This window comes from Lineus longissimus, chromosome 18 (genome assembly GCF_910592395.1).
Source record: "Lineus longissimus chromosome 18, tnLinLong1.2, whole genome shotgun sequence".
NCBI classification, from domain to species: Eukaryota; Metazoa; Nemertea; class Pilidiophora; order Heteronemertea; family Lineidae; genus Lineus; species Lineus longissimus.
Genome location: NC_088325.1, coordinates 1,261,025 through 1,278,415, shown reverse-complemented (window position 1 = coordinate 1,278,415; position 17,391 = coordinate 1,261,025). Strand labels below are relative to the sequence as shown.

At 43.1% G+C, this 17,391-nt stretch overlaps 1 protein-coding gene across 5 annotated transcripts in view; it reads left to right on the top strand.

Annotated features, from left to right (window-relative positions):
* LOC135502261 (neural cell adhesion molecule 2-like) overlaps nt 1–17,391 on the top strand; it is an 81,352-nt gene that overhangs the window by 26,298 nt on the left and 37,663 nt on the right. For all 5 annotated transcript variants that reach the window (XM_064794935.1, XM_064794939.1, XM_064794934.1 and 2 more), the window contains exon 2: nt 4,501–4,806. In XM_064794935.1, coding sequence (XP_064651005.1) covers nt 4,501–4,806 — 306 coding nt within the window. The remainder of the gene's footprint in view (nt 1–4,500; nt 4,807–17,391) is intronic.

Below are 17,391 nucleotides of genomic sequence, written 5' to 3'. Positions count from 1 at the left end.
CATACTCCCCCAAAACTTTACTTTCGCAAATCTAAGAGCAGTTGATGAAGTACTACCAAGCCTAAACAAAGGCCATGCCAGAGCATGACATCATTCCCATTGGACAGCTTTGTGTTGTCGACCCATGACCTATCTGTTTTGAACATTTGAATAACACTGAAGAACCATGTGCCTAATATCCAAAACTTATAACTTCAAATTTGAAGTTTTTGATGTTTTGTTCTCTAAGGGCATGCAGGGGGGGGGGGGCAAAGTTAGGTAACCTTGACGAATGTCAACAAACATGAGACAAATGGCAAACGTAATATACATGTGAAACACTGTCAAATGAATGCGGCAGATGAAACTAAAGGCATTATGCGTATAAAACAGACAAACATCCTAACGATGCCAAAAATGCATCCCAGCCTCATCAACACAACAAATTGGTCTCTCCTAGACAACTAATGAACCAATTAGCGAATATCTCTTTCAGAAGCAGAGGTCACCAAAAATGATTACCCAAGAACAAAGGGTGATTTTGTGAAAAATTGAGAAAATGGTGCCGAGGATAAAAGGATGGAAAATTGGCCCGTTTGGGGCTATTCTCTATGGAGGTTTCATTCACCGATGTAATTAGAGGTGGGAAAAGGACAAAGCACCTTTTTAGGCTTCCAGGATGTGCGACTAATTGTTGTGTCATTGTCCTAGAAACTCTATATTCGATGTTTATAAGGCCAGTGGCAAGTATCAATTATTGCCCCTCTCATTGCCTTTCTACATTGGTCCAATCATGAAAACTTTATATTCACGTTTATGAGACTATATAGTGGCAAATAAAAATCTCTCCTTGGTGTGGCATTTTAGGATGAGGGGAACCTGTGACAAACTTAGGTCCCTAAGCCTGACAACACCTCCCCAAAATGAAATATTACCCCACCCTTTAAATGGTCCACAATGCTCAATTAAACTGTAATGGAGACTTAGTCCGGCTGTAATAAAAGTGAATTGCCGGCTTAAGGTGTTGATAGGAAGGATTTCTAACAAGATTAGAATCAAAATGGCGGGATAGTTCTTTGGGAAAATTTGATTGTGTTTGGTACTTTAAACAGCTTGTAAATGGCCACCACTGTACATTGAGCAGGTGACTTGGGGACAAAATACCTAATGATTTGGAAAGAGATCTTATGGAAAATGTGTTCGAAATACTGGCTAGAATTTGAATTTGTGATTGTCCCAAGTAACATCGGGAGTGGCACAGGGACCTGGGCCAGGTTGTTCAAATCTTGGTTAGTTTAGGAAATGTTAAGATACTAAACCTAGCAGAATCCTTGGGGTGCTGCTTAAACTTGGTGGAACCTCATGATGGAGCCCTTGGGGTTCTGCTAACTCGACTGTGGCTTTGCGGCAGCTAACTGGTAGCACACTAAGAAAATGGTGATTTAGCAGCCGCCAAACCACCAAGCTTTGAACGACCTGGCCCTGCAACCATGGTCAGATGTGACAAAAATCTCATTTGCAGTGGTATGCGACAAGGAACTGTGACCTACTATTCAACCAAATCAGGTGACCAGTTTTAGCCACAGACAGGCAATTTCTTTATCGCTCATCGTGGTGATAAAGGTAACAGGTCACAGAAACAAAAAACACTCATTTGCGAAGCAATCACGTTTTCCTCGCCTTGACACAAAGATCACTAGTTTGCAAGTCGTCTTTGCCTGGACCCAAAGGATGCTGTTATGCAAATTTTCTCTTAGAGAATTTTGCCGTCGACCGGTCGACCATTATTAGTATTCAAAAGATGCTGAGACTCTTCATATGAGGGTTGTCTAAACTTCATCAAGCAAATTGAATTTAGTCATTAGGGCAATCGTTCAAAGTCTCGGGGTACTTCGAAGAAATGCCCCCGGGAATTCAAATCATCAAATCAACTTATTAAATTTGCCACCACGTCTGAACCTTCGTCACTTTCGTCGATAAAAGTATCGAGGTAATCGGCGATGTGTCATTTGGGGCGACAGGGGTGCTGTTTGAAGAGGAAATTTACATGTCGTGTCTGGAAAGAAGTGACTTCACTGTCGGAGTTATGTGTGTTTCTCAAGAGGGAAGAGTTTGAGAAATTGAATTTGGCTGAAAATGTCAGCCAGGTCTACTCCAGAATCGTTTATTTTTGTGAGCATAATTTTGTTCATACTCCTAGCGGAAGTCGGAGGCTCTTGACCAATGCACCCAACTGGCGTCTAACCGTAGTGGCACGCAAAAATACTCATCCCGCCTTGGAGGAGGAATACTCCCTGGAGAAAACCACCTCCAAGTGCAGAGCAAACGCTGAATGACATTGAAGAAGTTCATATACAGAGGGAGTCAAAAAACGACACCGCGCCTCCTCATGCAGCAACTTTTCTTTTGACTCACGCTGTAAAATGATTGTTTACTTGTTTATTATGTATTGTACAAGCACATGCTCAAGTCCAGTCTTGCTCTTAAAAGCTGTTCATATGAATCAACAAAAGTACCCTTTGAATCAAATGGCATGGAAATCCAAGACTTCCTTAAAACCCTATGTCGCATATCCTACTATTCCCCCCATAAACCTTTCATGCTATAAAATTTATAGCTCCTAATCCTAATAAATTGGGTAAGACATTTAACTCCCTTTGTTCTTGAGCTATAAAACATAAAAGCGAAACTCACTAGTGCAATAAAAGGTTTTGAGTTTGATTCTTTGAAAAAGTATTGTGCAGCATGTTTTTCCGCTTCACAAATGGCAGATTTAGAATTGCATGGGGTGATGACATGAACATTTTATGTGATCTTTGATATCACGTAGGGAAGGGAGCTAAGTGCCATGCGGGATGTCTTGCTGTTCCTTTTGGTGTGGCTTGAAATCTCATATTGAAGTAAAATAGTTCAAGAAACAAGATTATGAAGCAAGGGGGTGGGTCAGTCAATTCACCTGGGAGGAACATTAGGACATGTGGATAACCCTTGGCCTTGTCCTCACTACCGAGGAGATGCCTAGTTGTCAACACTGATGCCTACGATGCCTCATAGCCTAGTGGTCAACACTGCTGGCTACCACCCAATAGGGCCTGGGTTCAATCCCGGGGAGAACCCAGGATTGTATAGGAGCCTCATAGCCTAGTGGTTACACTGCTGGCAACCACGCAATGGGGCCCGGGTTCAATCCCGGGGAGAACCCAGGATTGTACAGGAGCCTCATAGCCTCGTGGTTGCACTGCTTGCTACCACGCAATAGGGCCCTGGTTTGATTCCCGGGGAGAACCCATGATTGAACAGTAACCTCATAGCCTAGTGGTTGCACTGCTGGCTACCACGCAATAGGGCCCGGGTTTGATTCCCGGGAGAACCCACGATTGAACAGGAACCTCATAGCCTAGTGGTTGCACTGCTGGCTACCACGCAATAGGGCCCGGGTTCAATCCCGGGGAGAACCCAGGATTGTACAGGAGCCTCATAGCCTAGTGGTTAACACTGCTGGCTACCACGCAATAGGGCCCTGGTTTGATTCCCGGGAGAACCAACGATTGAACAGGAACCACATAGCCTAGTGGTTGCACTGCTGGCTACCATGCAATAGGGCCCGGGTTTGATTCCGGGGAGAAACCAGAGTTGCATTTCTGGATGAACCGTTTTGGTATGAATCATAGCTGTTCAGCAGAATCTTACATTCATCAACGGGGAATGATTACTTTAATTGGTAGGGCTTTAGGTTGAGGGGGTTGGGTTGGGATGTGGCAAAACACCAAACACACTTTTCTTCGCTGACATCCATGAGGAGGGAGGGAGGGGGAATTGGTGCCCTGCCCTGCCCTGCTCTGCCCTCCCCCTAGCTTTTGCTTTGAGTGCCCATACACTAAGACATTTCGATTTACCAGTTTCCCATCCAAGCCGTCACCGGTACCATAGCGTCCAAGCCTCGACTCAGTGAAACAACATACCCTAGAATCATTCCGAACAAGATCCTCGTGAAATAAGAAAATAATTAATAGAGGAAACAAAAACCGCCAAACTCGTGAGAAATCCCTGGCTCCAATACCCACCGCGGTCTCCAGTGTGACATTTCCAACTTGTCTTTCGACAGGTGGGAGTTTGATAGTTGCATTATCAAAACTTCTGAGAAGCGAGTTTGAGATACTTGAGAAGATATTTTGAGATGCAGGAAATTCGCTAGATTGAGATGCAGGAAATTTCGCTAGTTTGAGCGGCAGAAATTTGCTAGCATTCCTCTCTATTCTTTATCAGGTCGCAGGTCTGATGCAAATGAACTGGAAGCCACTGAGCCCCAGAGATGTGTGGTCAGGGTGGCGTCCTTTGGCCAGTATTCTTCTCTACTCTTTATCAGGGAGCAGGTCTGAAGCACATGAGCTGGTGTCCGGTCTCCAGCTCCAGATTCACATCAAGCAGACTCACGCAATCCGTGGTGCTTCTCTATGTGGCAGTCAGCCGTACTGTTCTTTCAAAATTTATTCAAAATTGTTTCGTTTTCTGTCTTTGCAGGTATCAACGGACAGGAACCGACGTGGATCAATGAGCCGACTGACGAGAGTGTGCTGTTAGGTCAGAACGTCACTATCAACTGTACAGTTGCCAATAGAGGGAGCTTGCTGACAGTATGGACTCGAACAATTCAGGGCGCCAGCACCAGTTTGTTTATTGATAATACTTCTATGAGTCAGGAATCACAGTATTCTGTCATCGGGAAATTCAATCTTCACGTTACGGGCGCTACGGAGGCTGACACCGGCACATATACATGTCAGGTTGGAAAGAAGTTGACGGGTACTGCCATACTCAATGTTCTTGGTAAGTCGACCCGATTTTTTACCGATTAAGACTTACTAACTGGTACACTTTTAGAGTATCAAAAATCTTTTTGGCAAATTTTAATGAAAATACTGTGGAACCTCTCTATTAAAGACTGACAAGTGCTGTCCTTAATAGAGGGGTGTCCTGATTAGAGAGTTCAAATTGATTGCAGACCATCAATTTGGGACCAAAACAGGGTCCTTAATAGAAAGGTTGTCCTTAATAGAGAGGTGTCCGCAAAGGGAGGTTCCATTGTAATTCTCATTGACTGCTGGAATTAGTAAAGGAAAATGCATCAGGAATTCTGTTGACAGATTGACAGATATATGCGACCCGTCACAGCAAAACCAGGCGCATGTTGCTCTAAGCTTGGCAGGTTGAGACGGACTGGTTGTTCATTTCTCTATTGTCTGCCTTTTGTGAAATATAAGCACATCTATTTCTTCCATTATCTCCTGGTGTCATTTAGGCTCATCTTCTGTGCGACATGAGACTGGTTTTGCTGTGATGGGTCACAAATTAAGATCACAGATCAACTTGGCTGGTTGGAACATGGTCACAACACAGCTTATCTCAAATACAAATTATCGTATCACAATTTCAATATATAGATTTAGATAACGGAGAAGGTTTAAAATGACGATTTCCCAATACCGACTGCGTAGATCAAAGAATATGATAAAAGAGATGAATGTTTGTTTCCTTGGCAACAAGATGCCATGATTGAACAACTGCTTACCTGGTCACCACGGCAACAAAATGGCCGACATAATTGACACATTTTCCGGTTTAGTCATAACATGTTGAACCCGGACCACGCCTAATGCAATGTGATTGTCTGAGTGTACAGGTTACAATTGTATAGATTGGTTGCAGAAGATGGGTTCGATTATTGTTAGATTCATGGGTTGACTACTGAATCGGATCTATTTACCATAATATACTAGGTGTCAATTAAAAAAGGATAGGTTTCGTAGCCCTGGGATAAAATAAATACACAAACATGTATGTAATGTGAACCTGAATGAAAAACAAAATATTTCAAAATATATTCTCCTTTAAGTCAAACTCGTGGAAATTTTCTCCAATATATCGAGAAAAAAGTTGTTCAAGGGGTAAAGACGTCTGTATTCAACCTTTGGTCAGGAAAATAGAAATGCAATTATACACAATGCCTTAGTGCAGTTATTATGCTTGCATGTTCACTGAAACTTGGTTGTATAATATTGTAGGCTCATATCTGTCTACACAAAGGCAATGTTGAAATTTATATTCTGGAAATGTTCAAATTCAATTTAAGGCTTTTAAAAGTAGAACGTGTTCCTTTTTACCAGAGACACATTGTATTCATGGAACAGTCCCTCCAAACATGTATCTAAAAAAAGACAACTGTTGGGTTCATTATGGTACTAGATGGCACTAATAGCCTGCATATGTTTTGATTACTAGGGTCCACTTGTCGACCCCTTCATTCGTTGTCACAGCTGTTGTGACACATGCAGAGGAATTCTTTGTCTTCATTATGTGGTGTAGAAGGATCAGTCAGACACACAGTGCATATTTAACACGTTTAACCCTTTGGGGCCCGAATTTCCATCGAAATACTAGCGCATAAAGCCAAAGTTTCTGAAGCAAAATGTTGTTTACATCACATTCAATGCCATTATATTCACAAAACTCAAATTTTCACCCTGGAAAATCATTTGAAAATCATGCTCAGCTACTGCACTACGTAACCAATACATTCCTGAGGTCGACGAAGTACCACCCAACGATATTGAAAAAGCAGTTGCATGAATGAGAATGCTTTAAAAATCAAAGTCTGCTGCATTCCTGAACTACATCTACTGTAGAATACGTTCCCAGAACCAAATGTACAAGGCTGAATATTTCTACCGCGCCATATGTGTAAATATAAATTTCTAACGGTATGCACACTTGGAACGCTTTGAAGAAGTCTCGAGTACTTTCGTAGTCGCGTATGCAAACAAGGCATATTTTGTGGACTTATTCATGAATGTGTTTACCCGATTTCATATTTCAACAAATCAGTCGCATTCACCGAGTTGCACCAGCAACGTGGAGTGGACACGATAGAATCTTCTTTTTTAGTCCGGGTCCACTTTGGCGGGTCTGAAGATGATATCCCAAGGGAAAGATTGTCAACACTCAAACTGACTAATGTGACATTTTATCTGGTGTGGGGTGCTGAGTAAACATGGCTGGACCACTGCACTGCTATACGCAACAAAGCACACAACCTTGCCCATAACAATATCGGTAATTCATAAATTTCAAACCCGTTGTGGCCTGCATTGTAAACATTACTCCATGTGACCGAGAGGATAACGGTCGATAGTTTCCATTGATTTCTCTATAAACAGATTCAGCTAGTATTACCATTGATTTGAGAGCAAGTTCAAGAGCTTTGATGAATTTATCCGAGTATGAGGGTAGGCCAGCTGGTTCCTGCGGCTCATTATTTTGAAAATTCAATTTGCTGTAATTGTCCTGTTCAAATCGAGGTTTACAAATCTACAACCGGTTGATTTATTACTATGAAATCAAAACAGAGGCGAGGCCGGACCATGACATGATCTCCATTTCTGGAGGCCTAGAACCGGTGTAAGTTGAATCCATCTACCAGAGAACAGGCTGGTGGTGTAGTAGAAGTGACACACACATGCTATCCATGCAATCTGGGTTCAATTCCAGCCAGTGGCAAGTTTGCTCCAAGATAAAAAATGTCTGAAAATCTGTAATATACCTGAAAACATTTCACTTTGGTATTCATCCTTAAGGAAACGGACAGACTTTTCCAATGAATACATATGATAGGGTTTACATACTCCTCGGAGTTTCGTTCACATTTTCAATTTGGTCAAATACGTCTTGGCAGCAAAGGGGTTAACCTCCCTTGAGGCAAGTCATTACTAATTTGTTAGCAGCTTATAAAGAATAGCTGAAAAAAGAGCATGCGTGTTTCCCCGGAGCGAGGGCTGATATTTAGTCTCGCCCAGCAGCTATTGGAAGTATTTTCTACGTGAGATATGTTCCGATAATTCGATATTTGATTCCTATAATAGATGTGCTGAACAATTGATGCGTGTGATGCTGATATGAGGGGGGGAAGGGGTAAAGTAGGATATTTTCAAATCACAAAGGTGTGAGATTGGTATGTTGTGGCCTTCATTAGAGGGCTTGTTAAATTAGGGGTAGCTTTGTAATAATCTTTTTACTGTAATTATTTGACTTCGAGTTTCATATGAAGTCTTTTAGACAAAAGATTTGGATATGGGCTAGAGGGTATTGGCATGGGGAAATAATGTAGGGGGACAGAAACTATCTCGTGTTCTCCTCAAGGCCATGAGACAGGGCGACCCACCCTACCTTGGCAGTTTACCACCCCAGGTTGGAAGCAGCCTGCCTACCTTGCTCTAGATTTTGTAAAGGGTTTCTATAGGGCCACCCTACCTTAAAAATTACTGGCCATCCTACCTCGTGTTCCACACTGGCAAAACTCCTTGAAATATCAAGGGTACCATCTACCTTACATACATACATACATACAAATAGCATTTATATAGCGCAAAATCCAATTAGAAAAATTGCTCAGCTGCGCTTAACAAAAACACTGTTCAAATAGTTTGGTTTTTAATCTTCTTTTGAACTCGCTGACGGTGGAGCTGTTGCGGGTGTTAGTGTCCAGCGAGTTCCATAATTTGCTGGCATAAACTGTAAAGCTTCTGCCACCAAATGTCTCAAGGCGATACCTGGGAGTCACCTTGAGAAAACCCTGAGGAGAACTATGACTCCATGCGTACCAGACCGATAGACAGAGGGCTCAAATAAAGCACCCCAAAAATACGATTGTACTCTGTTCTTTGAAATTAGTGTACAGTAGGTTCTTCTCACCTGCTTGTCTTACCTGCTACCTTTACTCAATCAGAATTAGCTATATTGATTTCTTGGACCAAGGAGTGACCTCAGAAGCTATGACTACATGCGTATCAGAGCCGTGGCCAGATTTGCAAGATATAAATCACATTGATAGCCCCTGGTGGTCAATTAGGGAATCGTTAACACTTGATTGAGTGGACAGATTGAGTTTTCTGTCGCTTACGTCTTGGGCAAGTCACTTTGCTGTCACATCATGAAAAGTTTTATAACAGACAAGATTCTTCCATTCCCGATTCCCAGCCACAATATACAATTTGAAAAAAAGACTTGATCTTAAGGTCAATCAGGAATATTTTTTATGTGGGGTCCTTTTCAAGTGGCAATATTTTCAGAAAAGGGAATTGTCAAGCATTTTCTCTGGTTCCCTTATCCTTTCATTGACCTCAACTCGAAGATTCCCGGCCTGAGAAGAAGTGTATGATTGGCAGGCAAGGGCCCTAGACTTCTAAATGGCCCACGAAATTCAAGAAGGGATCGAAAATAATCTGATGCAATGAGAACCCGGCCAGAGAAAAGGCAACAAAACTAAGTGGAAACCGAAGTACCCTTAACCACCACAAAACACGACTAATTACCCATAGCGAGCGTGTAAAAATCCAAATTTATCTATCTGTTTTTAAAATTTGTCATTCTTCGAGACGTTTATGACAGGGCTCCAGGCTCTTTCACACAATGACAAATCGCCTGTCTTTGAATCCAAGCGAATAATGTGCGATATTTTTAGCCGAGGAAAAAAGCTCCAGCGGACATTTTTCACTTTTCACAATGAGCGTCGTTGCGGCTAAAGGCCATTAGCGGATACGAGAGATGGGGTCAGAAAAACGCAATAATCGTCACGCTAAATTTAGAGTGATGGGATGTCACGAAGTTATCCGTGCTGGTGAGAGTTACGGGTTTGAGTCCTGGGAAATCGAGGCAGAAGTAACTTTTTCGAGTGACGGTCGAAGAACCTATTTGTTTCTTGTACTGTCGTGGCGATGAGGTATCCTTTGTTGGTTAAAGGAATCGTGAAGTAGGAGGAAACCGGAGACCCCAGAGGAAACCTACGCTGTCTAAGAGAGTCACTCTCTACCACATGAGTGTGCCGTGACCAACAGGGAATTGAACCTTGGACCTCAGAGGTGACAGGCCCTGATGTTTCAACTATGCCAATGCAACTGCTCATCATTTATTCATGGTGTGTCAAAACCAACCAGTTAGCCCTTTCACTGCCAAGTTCGGAAACAACGGTATTCTGGCTGGCCCAGCTCGTGTGTTATCAAGACAGGACGGGGTATTCATTTGAACACAGCCTGTCCTTATTTTGTCCAATTATACATCATGTTGTAAATTATTACTTCCATGTTCAAGGGATGTTCCAGTTCAATCAGAAAGCCTCAGGTAAACACTCCAGGAATTACTACCACAACTTGAAAGACTTCTTTATTTGTCTAAGATCAAACCTGCCCTAGACACTTAAAAGTCTTCAAAATTCCTTTGCCCCATTCAGAATAGTCAAGAGGGTGGTGGAAATAATGTGGGCCATTTTTGACTGTCAATCTTGGGAGTATGTACTGTGGTCTAGTAATGCATGAAATGAGGTGTAAAATCTGTTGTGTATCCGTATCCATGACAATGGCCAGATGATATTGAATGTTATGTCCATACATGCTATTTACGAAGAAGGGCGTTAATTATCATCACAGGGGGTGATGGGATATAAAGGTTCATCATAAAGGGTGTCATCTGACCTGGGTAACGGGCTGTCCATGCCCTAACATCTTTGTGATGTTTCGCTGGCTGATTATCAACGATAAAGTCGCTGAATATCGACAATAACGTCATTATCGGTTGTACACATAGGGGGGGAATCAATAATCGGAATGGATTCGATGACTTTAACAGACTGATAAAGGGGGACTACAGGCTAGGTTTAAGAGGGCAAATCGGTAGATAAATAAATGGCCGGGTCTATTTGGCAAGCCGCTCGTCGAACAGGCATCTTTTTTTGTCCTGTTTGGAGAGCCGCTTGCCAAACAGCACTAAAAAGCCACCCTGTTCGGCCAGCCGGGCTTGCCAAACAGGTAAAAAATCTACCCTGTTTGGCGAGCTGGAGACTTTACTTTAATATTGATGAGTTCGGCTCTCCATTCAGGACAAGAAAAAGTCGCTGTTTGGTAAGCCGGGCTTGCCAAGTAGTCACTTCCTAAATAAATAGGGAGAAACTTAATAAAGATATTGGAGCTCATAGGTGGCCAGGTTGGTTTCCTAAAGGTTATCAAGCTGAAATGAAGCCTATCCTTATGTTGTGTTGCTCCATTGAGTATTCCATGCTCTATTGGTTCAAACTCTTATTGGATCTTATTCAGTGAAGCTACTTTTCTCGTCATCCAGGGTGGTAAGGAACAAGGGGAGGACACGTCAAATGAACGAGTCGCACATGATACCAGAATTGGGCGATACTAATCTAACGGTCTGCGAGATCGGAACAAAGCGTTTCGTCTGATAATCAATCTTCGATTACCTCCGGGAAGATTTTTCCCGACAACGTTGTCTCCCCTGACAGTTTTTTTTCATCTCGAAAAATGAATTTTTCACTTGAATAACCGCGATGATTTCGCAGATTTGATCCGGGAATGCTGAATGGTCGCTTAATCTCTGGATCCTGTCGATGATGTAACGCGGTGGCCGCCATCTTTTGTCTGTTCGTCTTGCACAAAAGACATCGTCGGTGATTTGGTTGCCTTTCTGTTGTCCCCCTCGACCGACACCTGTCTATTTGTGTCCACGCTGTGCATTACGTAACCGCGCCCACTCAGAAATGAGAGTGTCCCAAATTACCTCGTCTTGGCGTTGATTTGTTTGGCGTGGATGACAGAAATAAAGTGCGTAAGAAAGGATGTAGCGAGTTTTGAAAGACTTGGAGGTTGGACCTGGGTGAAGCACAGAAACTCACAATTGGCGCTCTTGCCTTTGTCGTGCTTCGTCTATAATGCTAGGGATAGCAACTGTTTCATTCCTGAAATTCAAATTTAGATTTCATGTTTTGATGTATTACTATTACCCCCTTTGCCTCTCAGCGCTTAGAATTCACATCAAATTCATTGTCATATGAGGCATGACTCTCATTCGTGAATTGTGTGCTAGACGTTGCTTGCGTGTGTTCTTAGGTATGACACTTAACCATGATTCTGGACCATGATTCCCTTTAAATAGGAACTGGTACATTTATTGCTTCTTTGAGTCAGTGTCCAGATTTTGTCGCGTGTCGGACGCCAATGGACGCATTGAAGTATGAATTCTACAGCAAAAGACTCCTCACACCTTCGACAAACATTCCACTGCCAATTTTTCTGAAAATGACAAAACCAAGATTGTACAAACTGAACCAAATCCGCCTAAAACCTCTCATCCGATTCACTACTGACATTTCACCAACTGTCCAAATCCCAATAAAAGAAATCGACAACGTCCATCGCCTTATACGAATAATAACATTTCCTTTCGACCAGTTCTGACCGCAGTGGATGTTACAAAAACGATAATCCCATTTTCCGCCGAGAACTGGACAAGAGGTGACCACTTAACGTTATTAGTATCGATGAGGTTTTCCGCCGTTCCTGATGGTAACGACGGTAGCCGCTCGTCAAAAGAACACTTCTCAATCACGAGAGTGGTACTGATGGATGGACTAGGGAGCTTAGGGTCGCGAGGTTTTGCTGGCGGATTTATCGGGTGGACACTCAACCAGAATTTATAGAATTGATCTGAAAGGAATAGAGTTGTGTTTATTCAGAAGATGTCAGGGGAAGAAAGATCAGCCCAGCGTCCTTGCGAATGACCAGAAGACTTTATTTGATGATATGGTTCCATCCCTGCTTGAATTGGTTGCCATTGTCCCCAATTGAGCTAAGCTACGCCATTTCATTTTTATACACCTTCCGCGATTGAGAAATGTAAAAGGTCACAGGAACTCTCATGGAGAAAAGGTCAACAGAGTTGTTTGCTAATCTCGACTAATCTCCTGCAATTCTGGGTGTCCTACCGTCCTATTTGGACAAGCGGCCATAGTTCACAATGACGCTGTCACCGTCGATTAACTGATGAAGATGAGGATGAGGAAACCATGGCTTCAAAGATGGGGGTCAGTCTCACAGGTGGTTGTGACTCAACCTTGCCTTGCCAGACTTGGGTTGGGCTGTTGGAAATTTCACATAATGGGGTTGTCATCTCCAATCAACTGATGAGCTCATGATACGGTTTGCTTGGTTAGGGATGCTGGTTGAAAGGATGAATGGATGGGTCACACAGGTTGTAAACATTTGGCTCAACCTTGCCGAGCCAGATTTTTGGGGTACAGCTGTTGGAAATTTCACATAATGGGGTTGTCATCTCCAATCATCTGACTGCACCTGCCCCCGGACCAAGACAAGATATCGCAGCATCCCCGTCATCTGAAGATGCGAATCTACAATGAAATCACCCTCTTCAAGTTGAAATCCTTCTTCCGACCAATTGTGGGTTTTCTGTGGAGCGTTTCGGGTCAGAGTGACCTTTGTTTTCAGTACATTTTGAATACATTCCCTATAGAATGCACAGCAGGTTTGGCACAGTATGTTTGAGACAGACTCTGATAACAATGGGAAGAAGGCAAATGACAAGATATAAACCACTAAATCCTTCTTGAAGAAGAAATAGAATGGGGGAGGATTTGAAGAGGGTGTTTGGAAACTCCTTCAAGAATCGTCTCAGTTGTGAATAAGTTTGAAACCCAATGAAGGCAAAAATAAACTTAGGAATGTAACAAAGCCCTCCCCCCCTCTCTAAAATACACTAGGTAATGATTCAAAGCCCTCCCCTCCCCATGCCGGGGTATATTGTTAGAGTGTTATTTGAAAGACACAACCATAAAAGGCAACAGTTTGCACAACCTCTGTTGTGCAGACAATCCTGGGGAGAATACTGCTATAAGACCTCACATGAAAACAAAGAATAATTCATAGACAAGGAATCGATACACGATATTGTCTGGTCACTATTGGCCTGTTTTATGGCAACAGCAGTATCGCCAGGGATTCCTGGCCATCCTGGTGATGGTGGTGGTTAATGGGTTCTTGCCATGAGCATATTGTCTATGAATTAATGATGAGGAGAGATTGGTTAGGGTCCGTTAGGGATTTGCATGTTGGTTCGGGATTTAATGCGAGTAATTTTTTTTCTGAGTTGATATCCGTTTGTCAGTTTATGTGATCATCATTTGTGTATTGGACTACAGCTGCTCAGACCAGCTCCCTGATGAAGAGTAGAGAGGAATACTGGCCAAAGGACACCACCCTGACCACAAAGCTCTGGGGCTCTGTGCCCTCTGAAGAATATAGAGGACTACTGGCCAAAGGACACCACCCTGACCACAGAGCTCTGGGGCTCTGTGCCCTCTGAAGAATATAGAGGACTACTGGCCAAAGGACACCACCCTGACCACAAAGCTCTGGGGCTCTGTGCCCTCTGAAGAATATAGAGGACTACTGGCCAAAGGACACCACCCTGACCACAAAGCTCTGGGGCTCTGTGCCCTCTGAAGAATATAGAGGACTACTGGCCAAAGGACACCACCCTGACCACACTGGGGCTCTGTGCCCTCTGAAGAATATAGAGGACTACTGGCCAAAGGACACCACCCTGACCACAAAGCTCTGGGGCTCTGTACCCTCTGAAGAATATAGAGGACTACTGGCCAAAGGACACCACCCTGACCACACTGGGGCTCTGTGCCCTCTGAAGAATATAGAGGACTACTTGCCAAAGGACACCACCATGACCACAAAGCTCTGGGGCTCTGAGGCATGCAGAATACTCTAGGACAACTGATGTTGTTAGCGAAAACTGACTGACTGTCTAGCATGCACCTCAAAAATTCCCCAGGCAGAAGAAGAAAATTTGATTTCTAGACCCCCCTCTCAAGAGATGCAGTATGATGCGAAGAGGAGTGTTTAGTTCAGAGGGGGTCAACCCCCTTGTCTCAAATCTTTCCGCTAAATTACGCATAACTCGAGGCAGCATGAAAGGGACCCGAATCAGTGTCCATACCACAAAGCCGCACCACTCGAATAATAATCTGGTTTCAAATTCTAGAGCGACGTTATATTTAAAATTCCTTAACCGATAGCTGGATAAGCTTATCGGAAAATTCACAGTATCGAATCTAGGTTTCGGATTTCTGGTTTATCACGTTCCTGCAGGCATATGGCCAACGTGAGGCGGGAGGGTTTCATTCCGAATCAGATCGGGGATTTGATTAGTTGCGCTTTGTAACCGCCAAACAGATTGCGCCTGCCTCGTCATCCGCGGTGTTACATCATCATTGGCGTGATTTGTCTGGGGGTGGGGATTGTCTGCGGCGTTAGAGGGAAACCAGGGGGTAAGGCTTCCTAGAGTGAATTAGGTAATAACTGCAGATGCGTCTTTTTGAGATTTCACCAGAGTTGATGGTGTGAGATTGTAGGGGTGCGGGGCAGGGGGTATGGTGCTTTCGAAGGCAGTCTCTTGTGACACGATTTATAACGGTGTCTGAAGGAGGTTTCTTGTTCAAGTGAAGGCGAAGAGTTTTAGGGCCATGTAAAGCCATTTTCTTCTTACTTAGATGGTAACTTTATTGCAGTTTTAGCTGGTAAAATCAAACAAGGTTACATACAGGGTGTACCGAAGATGCAGTGACACAGTTTGATCTCGACAAGGAAAATCCTTTGGGAGCATTGAGAATCGCTGTCCAGTTCTGTGATAAAGGCATTGAATGCTGTGACACATTTCATATTTGATGGCTATGAATTCACTACGACAGGGACAATTGGATAACAATACACGCATAATAGAGCAGACAAAACCCAAACAGTTAACTCTGTGTAGATTTTATGATGAGTTCAGCATATCGGTCATTGTGCATTGGGACCACAGGTGTGGTCACAGCTCATAGGACAGTACACTCCTGAAGCTGGGATATCGGCACGTTTTTATGCCATACTATCCGAGCTTTGAATATGCAAAGTTAACAAAGGCGCTGACTACAATTAGACAGACAATACACGAGTTGAGGGTCTAAAGGTGAAACGGTATTAGTGACAAGTAGCATGTCACGAAATATCGTGATATGATTGCTAGAATAGATGCATTTGTAATCTTTGCTTGGTCATCTGCTCATATTAGTTGGGACACAGATGACCTCTTAGTTGGTATTTGTAAATATACATTCAGGACACCCTGCATGATGATTGATAGAAGGGACACATTTGAAAGTCCGAACTTGGATCACCTTGGCAGACGAACAAATGGCGTCTAACGTAAATAATGACATATTGGCACTTGTTAATATCGCATGCACGACTCGCAATACAAGTAATCTAATTTACTTCTTATATGTTCGTATAATTATTGCACGATGGGAAGAGACGAACCTCATTACCGGAGAAGTAACTTCGTTTGGCTTATTAATTATGGGGAAATCTAATTGTTTGTGAGATGCGAAGGGGCATGTCACAATCAGTTGAGGATGTATTCCTTGGTGTACCACATTTTAGTCCGTTAACAAGAACAGCTCCGTTATTCAGACTTTTCTTCTTCCTGAGCATTTGCTCTGAACTTAGAGGTGTAATTCTCCCGGGAGTATTCCTCCTCCAAGGGAAAGCGTTTTTATGTGCCACTACAGTTGGACACCAGTTGGGTATGTGCTACTGACTCCAAGTGTTTTACGTGCCACTGTGGTTAGGCACCAGTTGGGTTTATTAGTTAGTGCCCCCAACCTCAATGGATAAACGAATTTGAAACCAACTTTGCTCCTTCTTACTTTATCCGTTCATCTGGACCAATATTTGCTGCTCTGAAGAGGCTGAATGACGAATGCCTCAGGGAGATGTCGGATAAAAAACGTGTTTACACAACAAAAATAGCGGAATTGGAAGAGTTAGGGGGAAATTTGTCTGTTTTGGTTCGCCTGGTCAATATTTGCGCCCCTTAGGTTGATAATCATAGGGGAAGACAAAATGAAGTCCATGAAAAAAGTGATGAAAGGAGTATAAATTGCATCTCAATGTGCATGTTTAGAGTAAATATTGGCTGATGATCTAATGGGTAATGAAAAATTAGAGAAAATGAATGTCTTGTGTGCAGTGTTTACCACCTCCGCTGGTCACGATCGGCCATTTTGTCCCTATTCATGCCGTTCTGTCCTTTCTGTTTGCCCAGAGGGCCCAGGGGCCATTGTGTGGTAACTGGTCGGCCAGAATCGCTGCATTGTGCCGAGGAAACCAGCCAGAAAATGTACCCTCAAAACAAGACAAGATTCACTGATTGTTCTTGTGTTGTCTTCAAGAGAAGCTGTCTGTACATTTTGTAATTCTTCGGTGTACAATCATACTGATGAATCTGGCAAACTTAGCTTGAATTTATTTGCAGTTGTCCCCCATGGCTCTGTCACCTGTTGTAGCCAATTTAGCAGTTCCATTGAATGGGGTCCCAATGTCCAGGAAATTTGTACAAGGGGCTTGAACAGCCTGGCTGACTCTGTAAAGACTAAATCCACAGGGGTAGGGGATTTTACAAGGCCCAGTGACTTCTATAACTTGTGAGTGTGTTACTCTGTGTAATTTCGCT